General features: G+C 42.2%; 2 protein-coding genes across 2 annotated transcripts in view; one reads left to right on the top strand and one right to left on the bottom strand.

Annotated features, from left to right (window-relative positions):
- The window catches only part of casp3b (caspase 3, apoptosis-related cysteine peptidase b), a 34,600-nt gene extending 32,948 nt beyond the window's left edge, over positions 1 to 1,652 (bottom strand). The window contains exon 1 of the mRNA XM_078215072.1: positions 1,529 to 1,652. The gene's annotated coding sequence lies outside the window, so the exon portion shown is untranslated. The remainder of the gene's footprint in view (positions 1 to 1,528) is intronic.
- Positions 1,653 to 1,926: 274 nt separating this feature from the next.
- primpol (primase and polymerase (DNA-directed)) overlaps positions 1,927 to 14,190 on the top strand; it is a 31,559-nt gene continuing 19,295 nt past the window's right edge. The window contains exons 1-5 of the mRNA XM_078215056.1: positions 1,927 to 2,007; positions 5,575 to 5,621; positions 7,918 to 8,100; positions 9,981 to 10,084; positions 12,176 to 12,314. Coding sequence (XP_078071182.1) covers positions 7,921 to 8,100; positions 9,981 to 10,084; positions 12,176 to 12,314 — 423 coding nt within the window. The 5' untranslated portion in view covers positions 1,927 to 2,007; positions 5,575 to 5,621; positions 7,918 to 7,920. The remainder of the gene's footprint in view (positions 2,008 to 5,574; positions 5,622 to 7,917; positions 8,101 to 9,980; positions 10,085 to 12,175; positions 12,315 to 14,190) is intronic.

The following is a 14,190-nucleotide window of genomic DNA, read 5'->3' as shown; positions in this document are numbered from 1 at the left end:
AAACATCAACATGTACTATATTCTGGAATTCACAGCATCTAAATTCTGATATATGTAATAAAATAATTGAACGTATTTCCAGATTTAACAGAAACAATAAAATAATGCATCAATTTGAATCTGAAGAGTGTTTAGCTCACATTTTCCAGCTAGGCTTTACTTTATCCATCCATAAGGATGAGGTAACCTCAATTTGCTCATCCACATGGGAAATGACTTCATCAGTATCCATGTTAACAAATACATATGAATTCATCTGACGCTGCACTGGTTGCATGAAGATCTCTTATACTCTCAAAACCCTCCTTCCTAATGAGAAGCCTTTCACATTAATGTTTTAGTCTTATCCCCTTACCTGCACACTAGCTCCAATTAACAATTTATCCATCCTTCCCTCCTCCTCTCTAGAATACCCTCTAATGACCTAGCTCCTTTTTGACAAGGACAACCATCTATTTCCCCTCGTGAATATTTGAATCAATGTGCGCAGTCTGCAGTAGGAGATGTACTTTTAAGTGCCAAAAAGCCATTTTTAGAACTCGTCTATGCCTGCAAGAACAACAACTTGTATTTATATGGCAATCACAACACAAATGATACATCCTAAGACACCTTCTGTAACTGGTGAGCACAGGGTGCTCCCCACCTAATATCAATGAGATACAAATCACAATCTGGTACATATGTGCAAGGACTTCCAATTTGTCCAGATTGCTTTGGTAGTCTTATTCTATATTAACAGCAGCACTTTATTTCTGGGGAAGAGATCATTGTGACATTGATATCAGTTTTGTTAACCCAAGCAAAATAGTACCCATCTCAAAATCAATACAAAAATGACTGCCCCTGCCCACAATTAAAACAATTCGATAATAAAGTCTTGAAAGTATAATTTATTTATAAATATCATTTCTTAACAGCTCAATAAGATTGATTCCCTTCCTTCATTATTTATTTTGTAAACACATTCGAGGCTTTGTGTGCACTGTTTTAGTTTCACCTCGAACAGACAGGTAAGAAAACACCCACCTGTCGGGACAAGAACTCGCCTGCATGAACACGTTTGGTGCAAATTTACAAATAAATCAATCAGAAACTTCCCGGATCCCGAAGATATATTTTAATCTTGGGAAACTTGGAATGAAAACGCAAATGAAAGTAGAACTGGTTACATGAATATTGCATTTGCTAACGCACACCTGCTCCTCCTCCCATCAGCAGACTTCGGGAACACTCACAGCAACTTTCCCTGGGTCCAGTAGACAATGGGAGAGTGATGGGAGATGGCTTTTCTTTTCCCCCTTAATACCCACACTCACAACCGGTTAGAACAACAGCGGACTGGGCGACAGCAGCCCGCCGCTACCGACTGGACTTGCGAGTCTCTGGGGCGCTTGACTGGCAGAAAGAAGAGCGAGTTTAAAAAAGCCCCGGGGCAAACTCCGATCGCGCGTTATTGTTGTTAAAGCCACCCTCTCTCTTTCAACCAAAACAGACGAGAGACCCAAACAGCTGAAGTGCAGACTACCTGCTCGGAGACCTGCAAGCACCTACACCTTCGCCGCCTCGTCCCTGCTGCTGCCAGCTCGCGCTCCAGCATCGGGTGACAGCAACCCTTTGTGACGTCACCAACCGCCCGCCGTTCCAACCAGAGCGAGGTCCCTCCCCGCGCGCCCCTTGATTTCACTACAACTCCCAGCCTGCCTCACTCTCTAGTACTCCCAGCCTGCCTCGCTAAACTACAACTCCCAGCCTGCCTCACTCTCTACCACACCCAGCACCTCACTCAATACAACTCCCAGCCTGCCTCGCCAAACTACAACTCCCAGCCTGCCTCGCCAAACTACAACTCCCAGCCTGCCTCACTCTCTAGTACTCCTAGCCTGCCTCGCCAAACTACATCTCCCGGCGCCCCGCTCTCTCACTGTGCGCTTTGGCGCTCAGTTGAAATATGTGAGCAAGTTTGAAATGTATTTCAGGTTGTTTTTATTTAACAGGAGTATATGAGTAAGTACCTCACACCCATTTGGATTGAAATGTACGTAGATTGTTTTTATTCAAGTTTTAACAGAAGTACACAAGTATCTCACACCCCCTTTGACTGAAATGTACGTTAGCCGTTTGTGATTTAGTGCGCGTTAAACCAGTCAATAGTTTTGCCCTGTCTTGTTTTCAAGGTGATTTACTTTGATTTGATTTATTATTGTTGCATGTATTAATATACAGTGAAAATTATTGTTTTTTGCGCGCCATACAGACAAAACATTCCGTTCATAGAGAAGGAAAGGAGAGAATGCAGAATGTAGTGTTACAGTCATAGCTAGGGTGTAGAGAAAGATTAACTTAATGCAAGGTAGGTGCATTCAAAAGTCTGACAGTGGCAGGGAAGAAGCTGTTTTTGAGTCGGTTGGTACGTGACCTCAGACTTTTGTATCTTTTTCCTGACGGAAGAAGGTGGAAGAGAGAATGTCTAGAGTGCGTGGGGTCCTTCATTATGTTGGCTGTTTTGCTGAGGCAGTGGGAAGTGTAGACAGAGTCAATGGATGGGAGGCTGGTTTGCGTGATGGATTGGGCTACATTCACAACCTTTTGTAGTTTCTTGCGGTCTTGGGCAGAGCAGGAGCCATACCAACCAGAAAGAATGCTTTCTAAGATTAATCTGTAAAGTTTGGTAATAGCTGACATGCCAAATTTCCTTAGTCTTCCAAGAAAGTAGAGGCGTTGATGGGCTTTCCTAACTATAGTGTCGGCATGGGGTGACGAGGTCATGTTGTTGGTGATCTGGACATCTAAAAACTTGAAGCTCTCGACCCTTTCACTGGGCTCTGGAGAGGTGCCAGCTGATTGGAAAACAGCTAATGTAACGCCACTGTTTAAAAAAGGAGACAGACAAAAGGCAGGTAATTACAGGCCGGTTAGCTTAACATCTGTAGTTGGGAAAATGCTGGAATCTATCATAAAGGAAGAAATAGCAGGACACCTGGATAAGAATGGTTCAATCAAGCAGACACAGCATGGATTCAGGAAGGGAAAGTCATGTTTGACTAATTTACTGGAGTTTTTTGAGGAGGTGACGAGTGTGGTTGACAGAGGGGAACCGGTGGATGTATTGTATTTGGATTTCCAGAAGGCTTTTGATAAGGTGCCTCACAAAAGGTTACTGCAAAAGATAAAGGTGCACGGAGTTGGGGGTAAAGTGTTAGCGTGGATTGAAGATTGGCTATCTAACAGAAAACAGAGAGTAGGTATAAATGGGTGCTTTTCTGGTTGGCAATCCGTGACTAGTGGCGTGCCGCAGGGATCGGTGCTGGGGCCTCAACTATTTACCATATACATAGATGATCTGGAGGAGGGGACCGAGTGTAGGGTAACAAAGTTTGCGGATGACACTAAGATGGATGGGAAAGCAAATTGCGTGGAAGACACACAGAATCTGCAGAGAGATTTGGATAGGTTAAGTGAGTGGGCAAGGATCTGGCAGATGGAGTATAACGTTGGTAAGTGTGAGGTTATCCACTTTGGAAGGAATAATAGGAAAAGGCACTATTATTTAAACGGTGAAAAATTACAACATGCTACTGTGCAGAGGGACCTGGGGGTCCTTGTGCATGAATCACAGAAACACAGTTTGCAGGTGCAGCAGGTGGTTAAGAAGGCAAATGGAATGTTGGCCTTTATCGCGAGAGGGACGGAGTATAAAAGCAGGGAGGTCTTGCTGCAACTGTACAAGGTGCTGGTGAGGCCGCACCTAGAGTACTGTGTACAGTTTTGGTCCCCTTATTTAAGAAAGGATGTATTGGCTTTGGAAGTGGTGCAGAGAAGGTTCACTAGGTTGATTCCGGAGATGAGGGGATTGGCTTATGAGGAGAAATTGAGTAGACTGGGCCTGTACTCTTTAGAGTTTAGAAGGTTGAGGGGAGATCTTATAGAGACATATAAGATAATGAAGGGACTAGACAGGGTAGAAACATCGAGATTGTTTCCACTTACAATGGAAACAAGAACTAGAGGGCATAGCCTCAAAATACGGGGGAGTCAATTTAGAACAGAGTTGAGGAGGAACTTCTTCTCCCAGAGGGTAGTGAATCTTTGGAATTCTCTGCCCAATGAAGCGGTAGAGGCTACCTCATTAAATGTGTTTAAATCACAGATAGATAGGTTTTTAGCCAATAAGGGAATTAAGGGTTATGGGGAGCGGGCGGGTAAGTGGAACTGAACCTACTATCAGATCAGCCATGATCTTATTGAATGGCGGAGCAGGCTTGAGGGGCCAGATGGCCTACTCCTGCTTCTATTTATTATGTTCTTTCTACTTTGTCCCTGTTGATGTAGATAGGGGCATGTTCTCCTTTACGCTTCCTGACAATCTTCATTTTGTTGACATTGAGGGAGAGACTATTCTCACTGCACCAGTTCACCAGATTCTCTATCTCATTCCTGTACTCTGTCTCGTTATTGTCTGAGATCTGTCCCACTATGGTGGTGTTGTCAGCAAACTTGAAAATTGAATTGGAAGGGAATTTGGCCACACAGTCATAGGTGTATAAGGAGTATAGTAGGGGGCTGAGAACGCAGCCTTGTGGGGCACCGGTGTTGAGGATGATCGTGGAGGATGTGTTGTTGCCTATCCTTACTGATTGTGGTCTGTGAGTTAGCAAGTTCAGGATCCAGTCGCAGAGGGAGGAGCCGACGCCCAGGCCACGGAGTTTGGAGATGAGTTTTGTGGGTGTTGAAGGCTGAGCTGTAGTCAATAAATAGGAGTTTGACATAGGTGTCTTTGTTATCTAGATGTTCCAGAGTTGAGTGCAGGGCCAGGGAGATGGCGTCTGCCGTGGATCTGTTGCGGCGATAGGCAAACTGTAGTGGATCCAGGTAGTCCGGAAGACTGGAATTGATTTGTGCCATGACTAGCCTTTCAAAGCACTTCATAATGATGGATGTCAGAGCCATCGGATGATGGTCATTGAGGCACACTGCTTGGTTTTTCTTAGGTACTGCTTAGTTTTTCTTAGGTACTTTGCCAAGGCAGCAGGAATTGTAGACAGAGACAATGGATGGGAGGCTGGTTTGCGTGATGGATTGAGCTACATTCACGACCTTTTGTAGTTTCTTGCGGTCTTGGGCAGAGCAGGAGCCATACAAACCTGTGATACAACCAGGAAGAATGCTTTCTATGCTGCACCTGTAAAGGTTGGTGAGTGTTGTAGCTGACGTGCCAAATTTCCTTAGTCTTCTGAGGAAGTAGATGCGTTGTTATAAAGGTCACCCCTAATATTTTCACCATCTTTGTATTTTTTTGGACAAAAAATATACTTTTATTCACAAAATATCTGAAAGAACATGACAAAGTGGCCATCACAGTGCAATTATATTCAAGATTTCTACATAGTTCATGTTGCACTCTGAAGATTTGATTATCCTGGATTTTCAGAAGTTTTTCTTTCATTCTTTTGGCGTTTTCAGCATTTATTGCCCACCTCTAAATGCCCTTGTGTATGGTTTTATGTTACCTGAAGAAGAGTGGATCTTTCCATCCTTCTGGCTTTTAACTAACTATACTATTTCTAATTAAAGGTAAAACCTAGGAATGGATAAGAAATTGTCTGAAGAATAAGAAACAGGTAGGAATGTGTTGAGGATTTATGTCAGAGCAAGGAAATCCCATTGGAGACTCCCAGGAATGGTTCTTAGGTTTTCCACTATTTGTAAATCAAATTTGTGAACTAGTGCCGACAATTACATGGCAAGATCACAGATTTGCTGGCTGCTTATCTCATTACTGTTTGTGGGATTGTATGCGTGTTTGCCTACATAACAAGAATAGTGTCTGCACTTCACGGTAGCACAATGTTAGCACTGCTGCCTCACAGCACTAGGCACCCAGGTTTGATTCCAGCCTTGGATGACTACCTGTGTGGAGTTTGCATCTTCTTTCTATGTCTGTGCGGGTTTCCTCCCAGTGCTCTGGTTTACTCCTACAGTCCAAAGATGTGTAGGTTAGGTGGATTGGCCATGGTAAATGCATGGGGTTATGGAGATAAGGTGGAGGGATTGGGCCTGGATAAGATGCTCTTTCAGAGAGTCTGTGCAGACTCTCAATGGGCTGATTGGCCTCCTGAACTTCAGGGATTCGCTGGTTCAAATGTAATGCATTGACTCTGATCTGGGACTTCCTGAAAGTCTGGAAGATTCTATATAAATGCAAATTCCTTCTTTGTTTCAAAATTTGAATGCAAATTGGTCGAATTTGTAAATGATTACCAAATTATGATTTCTTTAGTCTTTCTTTGCCTTTAAATTCTGTTAAATCTTCTGACCTAACAAAAACCTTTGCAGAATTGTACAGTTCTTTCCATTTCAAACTATACTTAATTTGCTTAGTTAGGCGTGGATGGTGCCTCCTTCTACTGTCTTTCTTTCTTGCTGAAATGTATCTTTGAGTGTTATGAAATATGTCCTTAATTGTCTACCATTACATCTCTACTGCCCTATCCTTAAACTAATTTCCCAGTTCACTTTAGCCAGCTCTTTATTCATACCCATGAAATTTATTTTATGTCTAAAACAGTCTTAGACTCACTTCGTACCCTCAAACTGAAAGCAAAATTCACTAATGTTACACTGCTACCTGGATGCTCCTTTACTATGAGGTCATTAATTAATTAATCCTGTCTCATTGCACGTTACTGGTTCTAGAATGGCTTGTTTTCTGATTGGCTCTAAAACATGCTTCTCCAATAACTTACCCCGAAAACACTCTTATGAACTCATCATCAAGGCTACCTTTGCCAAGCTGATTTGTCCAATCTTGACATGGATTGAAACCACCTGTGATCATTCCTGTATCTTTCTTACAACCCTCCATTATTTCTTCCCCTATACTTTGGTCTACAGTGCAGTTACTATCAGGGGATCTATCAACTACTCCAACAAATGACTACTTTTTGACTTTGAAGGGGCGTCTTGACAAGTATATGAGTAGGATAGGAATGGAAGGATATGGTCCCCGGAAGGGTAGGGGGTTTTAGTTCAGTCGGGCAGCATGGTCAGTGCAGGTTTGGAGGGCCAAAGGGCCTATTCCTGTGCTGCAATTTTTTTTGTTCTTTGTAGTTACCTTTGCTATTTATTATCTCCACCCACAGGGCTTACAGCACCAGGGGACCTGGTTTCGATTCCCGGCTTGGGTCACTGTCTGTGGAGTCTGCATGTTTTCCCCGTGTCCGCATGGGTTCCTCCAGGTGCTCCGGTTTCCTGCCACAGTCCGAAAGATGTGCTGGTTAGGTGCATTGGCCATGCTAAATTCTCCCTCAGTGTATCCAAACAGGTGCTGGAGTGTGGCGACTAGGGGATTTTCACAGTAACTTCATTGCAATGTTAATGTAAGCCTACTTGTGACACTAATAAAGAAAACTTTTAAACTGTTCATACATTTTGATCTTTAGAACTTAAATGATCTCACACTATTGCACTAATATCATTCTTAATTAACAAAGCTACCCCACCACCTTTTCCGAGCTTCCCATTCTTCCGAAATGTCAAGCACTCTTGAATACTCCAACTTTGGTCACCTTACAACCAAGATTCTGTAATGGCTATCAAGTCGTACAGATTTATTTCTAATGGAGCTGACAATTCATCCATTTTGTTATGAATGCTGCACATGTTCAGATACAAAGTCTTTAGTCCTGTCCTTTTACTATTTTTGCAAACTCGAGCCTTATCTGCGAGTGCGTTCTTACATGTGTATGCTCTTTCCCTTCCTGCCATTACTCATGTTGCTACCCTGTACCATTGTCTTGTCCGTTCCCCTTAGTTTACCCCATCCCACCCCACTTGAGATTAAGAATAGATTTTTTTTTTGTTGGGTTTTCTTGAAATCTTTAGAGAGCTTCAACTAATGTCTTTACATTTCCCTAGAATATGAAGAAGAACTGGCAGAAGCGGTTAAAGGATGTTGAAATTTTGGCTAGCAGTTATCAAAAACACCCCATCAACCCGACTTACAAACCTAAACTTTCGAAGCCATGGCAACCACCATCAATTTGGAAGTTGTTTCATCGCCAGCAGCAAGCCTTTAATTTTTCCAAGAGCTGTGAGGCGGTAAAGTAAACTATATTGCTATATTTCACAAACCTGCAGTGAATAACAAATGGACTTTCAGGAAGAAAATAGATAGTCAGTGAATTGCTGGGTTTTCTAGGAGTGTCTCGATACATTTTTCACACTGATCAAAGTGGGGGCAGATGAGAATTAGGTGTGAAACTTCTGCATGAGACGTTAAACTGAAGCCCGGTATGAACTCTCAGATCTATCTCCTTTGTTTTGTTGACTCTGAGGAAGCGATTATTGTCATCGCACCAGTTCACCAGATCTCTATCTCTTTCCTGTACTGTGGCTCGTCATTGTTTAAGATCCAACCCACTACGGTGGTGTCATCATGGTTGATAATAGTCTATAGCGGGACGTTATGTTGGAAGGCATTAGTCAGATGTTCAAGGATAGATTAAAACAAAAGTATTTGTATCAAAGGACATCTTTGTCAGGAGATTATCATTTTTCTTTTTAGAGAGCCAAAGTGGGAATAAAATGCTATGTGGAAAAAACGTAATATAGTCAAGAAGAATGATGTGAAACTAAGGCCGGAATTCTCCAGCCGTTTACACCCACTTCCCCCCACCCCGCTGCAAGTAAGGACAAGGTATTTGGCGCTCAACCAAATCTCTTCACTGCAGTGGAACCAGAGAATCCCGTCTTCAATTAAAAATAAATAAATTGAGAGGTGCAGAGACAGAAGGCGTTTAAATTGTCAGTTTATGGCACCAGATAGTAGAAGAGCACAGATTCATATGCCCTCTTTCCCTAACTCATCCACCCTACGTGTCACTTTCAGCCTTATAACAGCAGCAGGTAAAGCAGAGGCAGCAGACTTCCTGTCAGGTAACAAGGATGTAAAAGCAGCTGGTGAATCTTCTGATCTTGTATGTCTCTTAATAACTAGTCAAGGATGACAATGATGGTAAATTGACAGCATGAGTCTATCCAATATTTTTAGATATAGAAACTAAAGGCAGAATTTTCTATGGGCTTTAGGACCCTGCTGCCAGACTGACTTGGGAGTCAGAAGCTCGCACTTGTGAGGAACATTCACTCATCTGATTTTCCCCAGTTGAAGGCCCACCACATCAGAACGAGCAGCAAGTTACCTTAGCAAGTAAGTGAGAGGGCACTCTAAGGATTAGGTGCCTTGACTCCAACTCAGAGGCCAGCCCAACACTGCAGGAGTAGGGAGTGGGAGAGGAGTGAACCCCTTTGCAGATAATTTCCGAAGTGCTGGGCCACAAGGAGACTGTCTCAGCCTGCTACACTGTTTCTCTATGCTTCTGGGGACCTGGACGTCAGCTGGAGTCTCTAGTTGGCCTCTGACAAGTTAACTGGTCATCAGCCCTTAACTGCTTGAATTGGCTACTTGCCTCTTGTGGGTGGGCAGCCCTGGAGCCGTCCCCTTCCAATCCCCATGGCCCAGGGACAGGATGGAGCCAGGGAAATGGTTTGTTCTGTTCCTGCCCCCAGCAAGGCTAAAATTTTCACCTGAGTTCTGGGGATAGAAGGAAATAAGGAATGCTAAAAAGGGTATTACAAACAGGTATTTCAAGGGTCTGCTTCACAGCTGATGCAAAAGTCAATACAGAGAAATCTAGCCAAGCAAATAGTTTTGTTACTGTCAAATCTCAGGATCACAAGCTCAACTCGCCAGGAACATATGGGCAAACTGAGAAAGGTATTCATATTTCAAATTGAGACATATATAATATATCCTTATTCTCTCACCTCCATATATACCTCCATAAAAAATAACCCAGATATCAAACAGAATTTTCCAGCGGCCAGAGTATGTTAGGGTTTAAAAGCTTAAATTAACACAGCAGGCAAAATAGGGATTAGTGCCTGAGCACTTATTAATTTCAACATTTTCATTGCAGGATGTTCATGTATTTGCTTTGGAGAAAGAAAATGAAAAGGACGCTGTGCATGGACAGCGAATTTACCTTGTCACAACGTATACTGAGCTATGGTTTTACTATCAGTAAGTGATCATATCATGCTAACATTCCTGTTAATGATTAATTTATGTGAATTTCAAAGGTAGGGTAAATTTAAACTTTACACATTGCTCCTTAAGTTCTGCTGCTCCACTGGTGGAAAGCACCTGTAAAATTCTGTGGGTATATTTCCCTCTGCCCTTACTTGGCTGCAATTTGATGTGGTAAAGTTTATTTATTAATCACAAGTAGGCTGACATTCACACTGCAATGAAGTTACTGTGAAAATTCCCAAGTCGCCACACTCCGGCGTCTCTTTGGGCACACTGAGGGAGAATTTAGCATAGCCAATCCACCTAACCAGCACGTCTTTCGGACTGAGAGGGGAAATGAGAGCACCCGGAGGAAAGACACACAGGGAGAAAGTGCAAACTCCACACGCTGACCCAAGTCGGGAATCGAACCCGGGTCCCTGATGCTGTGAGGCAGCAGTGCTAACAACTGTGCCACCATACAAGCACTGTGGGGTTTTTTTTTGGCACATTTCACCAGAAATCTGCGTGATTGATGCAAAATATTGTGGAATTTTAAGCGCGTATTACATTCGGAGCAACATGAATTTCCTCAAACTTATGCCAGAGTTTTAAAAAAGATCAATCTAGAATCAGGCCCAATCCATGAAACTGCCATCAGCCCCAAGGTGAATTAATCACTAATAGTTGCTTGTTAATACAGAACTTGAAATTTGCTGAAAAGAGATATGTTGCTGAAGCTTTTCATCTTGCACTCATCAGAACAAATGCAATAATAACAGATTTCAAACTATCCTATTGATTGGTAGGCCAGTTGACTCATTCTTGTTTGTCGTGATGAGTACAAGACAAAAAGCTTTGACAACATGTATCGTTTTGGCTACAGTCACCAGTAGAAGTTGCTTCTTACTGTACTTGTTTGTGGATCATCAAGTCAGTTCTAAAAATTAACCTGGGATCTTTTAGGTGGAAGAGCACAAATGAGCACATTTTGAAACTAATTTTTAAAAAATTTACCACAGTCTAACTAGAAAATAGTTTTGTAAATCTTTTCATCTATTCATGGGGATATGGACGTCGCTGGCTGGCCAGCATTTATTGTCCATCCCTAGTTGCCTGAAGGCAGTTGAGAATCAACCACATTGCTGTGGCTCTGGAGTCATATGTAGGCCAGACCAGGTAAGGACGGCAGATTTTCTTCCCTAAAGGACATTAGTGAACCAGATGGGTTTTTCCGACAATGAACAATGGTTTCATGGTCATCGGTAGATACTTAATTCCATTTATTTTTGTTATTGAGTTCAAATTCCACCATCCACCGTGGTGGGATTCAAACCTATTCATATTTAGTAATGTAAAATTTGATTAGTCACAGATGGTGAATTAGCATTGTGACTAAAAATACTTCTTTTTGTAATAAATCCATCTTCAGCTATATTAATCAAACTTTACCAACATCACTCTTCAATATATCGAGGAAAATTTTGAAACTAGAATTTAAAATAATTATATTTTAAAATATTCCCAAATTGAACTGGTTCATGGCAGATTTTGTGTCAAGTGATTTGCAAATGAATTTGAGTGGAAACTCAGAAAAAGCACTTCTCAAAACTGTTGTTTTTTTGACAATCAGAAGCTTGCTACCCCACATTAGGCACTTGATTGTTGATTTATCTTTGTATGGAACTGTTTTTAATTCTTTAGGTACAGTATAATCATGTCATTAACAAGTGTGTCAATAGTCACGTACACATGTGACTATTTGGGTTCGAAAGGGCAAACTTTAAGCTGCTTCTTGAGCATGCAAGGTAGAATTGGCCCAGATAAACAAAATTATTCTAATGACCCAAACTGGTTATGCCTAATCTGTTTTTGTCTTTTGACTAAAGGTTTACAAAGAGGTTTTGAAGTGGTTTGTTGTACAGTCCGATATCTAAATTTTGGACTGAATTTTAAAGGTCATAACCCTCAAATACAAATGAGTCCCATTTGCTCTCAAACTTATAGATAGAAATAAACCTATATAGCTATTCCAAGCTGGTTAGGAATTCAGTGCACATCTAGAATACCCCGAGCTTCCAATATTTCATGGTTGTTTTCCAGGAAATACCGAAAGTCATTAATGCATTGCTATGAAGTAATTCCAGAAGGATCTGTCTGTCATTTGTATTTTGACTTGGAATTCAATAAACAAACAAATCCAGAATGTGATGGGAGACGGATGGTGACAGAGTTAATCCAGGTGCTGATATATTTATTTACCTTACCTTGGTTTTCTTCCTGACGTGCTTTATTTAGTTTAGATTGATTTCACTTGATTAAAAAGAGCTTTTTTTAATGTAGTGACTTTAATGCAGAAAAACATCCCAAGATCAGTCAGAGATGGTGCAGGGGGGGGATTCTCTGGCCTCCGACAGTGTGTTTCTCAATGGGCGGTGGCGCACTGTTCGCCGGCACATGATTTTGTGGTCCCACTGCTGTCAATGGGATTTTCCATTGACTGCACCCCACGCTGCCGGGAAACCCGCGATGTTGGTGCACCCTTGGCAGGACCAGAAGATCCCACCAGCATGAACAGCCAGAGAGTTCCCTCCATAATCAGATGGGTTATTGGTCAAAGAGATGGACTTTCAAGAGGATCTTAAAGAAGGTGAGGGAGTTGATGAGGCAGAGAGATTTATTAAACAGAAAGTTCTCCAGCGGGGTTGTAGGATTAGAGCAAGCTACAGAAACAAGAAAGTGCATTGCCACATAAGGATTTGGACATGAAGGTGAAAACTTAAAATTTGCAGCATTGGGGAATTGGGAACCAATGGAAGTCACAGAGCACAGACGTAATGAGTAAATAGGACTTGATGCAGTTACCAAATAGACACCAAGATATTGGGTGTGCTGAAGTTTGTGGAGGCTGGAAGATGGGAGGCGTACTAGGAGAGCGTTGCAGTATTTGAGTCCAGAGCTAACAAAGGCCAACAAGTGAATATGGATTTTGCCAATTAATGCTCTTTGGCAGGGAATACTGGACTTTTTAATTCTATCCTCTGGTTGGCAAAGCCCACATTTGTTTTTGCGACGATGGTAGTGAGCAGAGTGGAGGTAGGCTGCCTTTGAGTTGGAAGAGAAATGGAGCCAGAGCTCAGACCAGGGTTAAATAGGATGCCAAAGTTACAAACAATTTGGTTCAATCTGAGAAAGTAGCCAGAGAGATATAATTGATGGAAAGGGAAGTTACAGGGATGGAGCAGCAGCCAAAGATTTCCAATGCTTAACTCATCCAGGACTGGGTGTCAAACAAGCAATCTGACAGTACAGAGGCAGTAGTAATCTAGAATTGGGTGTCAGTGTTCGTGTGGAATGCTGCGATTGTTTCAAAAAAATTCTAAGTTCCCAACATGCGGGAAAATGAGAGTAAATCCTGCTGGGTTTTTTAGCATGATTTCCAGAAGGAATTTAGAACCATAGAACCATAGAAAATTACAGCTCAGAAACAGGCCTTTTGGCCCTCCTTGTCTGTGCCGAACCATTTTATGCCTAGTCCCACTGACCTGCACTTGGACCATATCCCTCCACACCCCTCTCATCCATGAACCCGTCCAAGTTTTTCTTAAATGTTAAAAGTGACCCCGCATTTACCACTTTATCCGGCAGCTCATTCCACACTCCCACCACTCTCTGCATGAAGAAGCCCCCCCTAATATTCCCTTTAAACTTTTCTCCTTTCACCCTTAACCCATGCCCTCTGGTTTTTTTCTCCCCTAGCCTCAGCGGAAAAAGCCTGCTTGCATTCACTCTATCTATACCCATCAAAATCTTATACACCTCTATCAAATCTCCCCTCAATCTTCTACGCTCCAGGGAATAAAGTCCCAACCTATTCAATCTCTCTCTGTAACTCAGCTTCTCAAGTCCCGGCAACATCCTTGTGAACCTTCTCTGCACTCTTTCAATCTTATTTACATCCTTCCTGTAACTAGGTGACCAAAACTGTACACAATACTCAAATTCGGCCTCACCAATGCCTTTTATAACCTTACCATAACACTCCAACTTTTATACTCGATACTCCGATTTATAAAGGCCAATGTACCAAAGGCACTCTTTACGACCCTATCCACCTG

The sequence above is a fragment of the Mustelus asterias genome, chromosome 6, assembly GCF_964213995.1.
Source record: "Mustelus asterias chromosome 6, sMusAst1.hap1.1, whole genome shotgun sequence".
NCBI lineage: Eukaryota > Metazoa > Chordata > Chondrichthyes > Carcharhiniformes > Triakidae > Mustelus > Mustelus asterias.
Note: the sequence above shows the minus strand (reverse complement) of the source record. Positions and strands in the feature narration are given on the sequence as shown.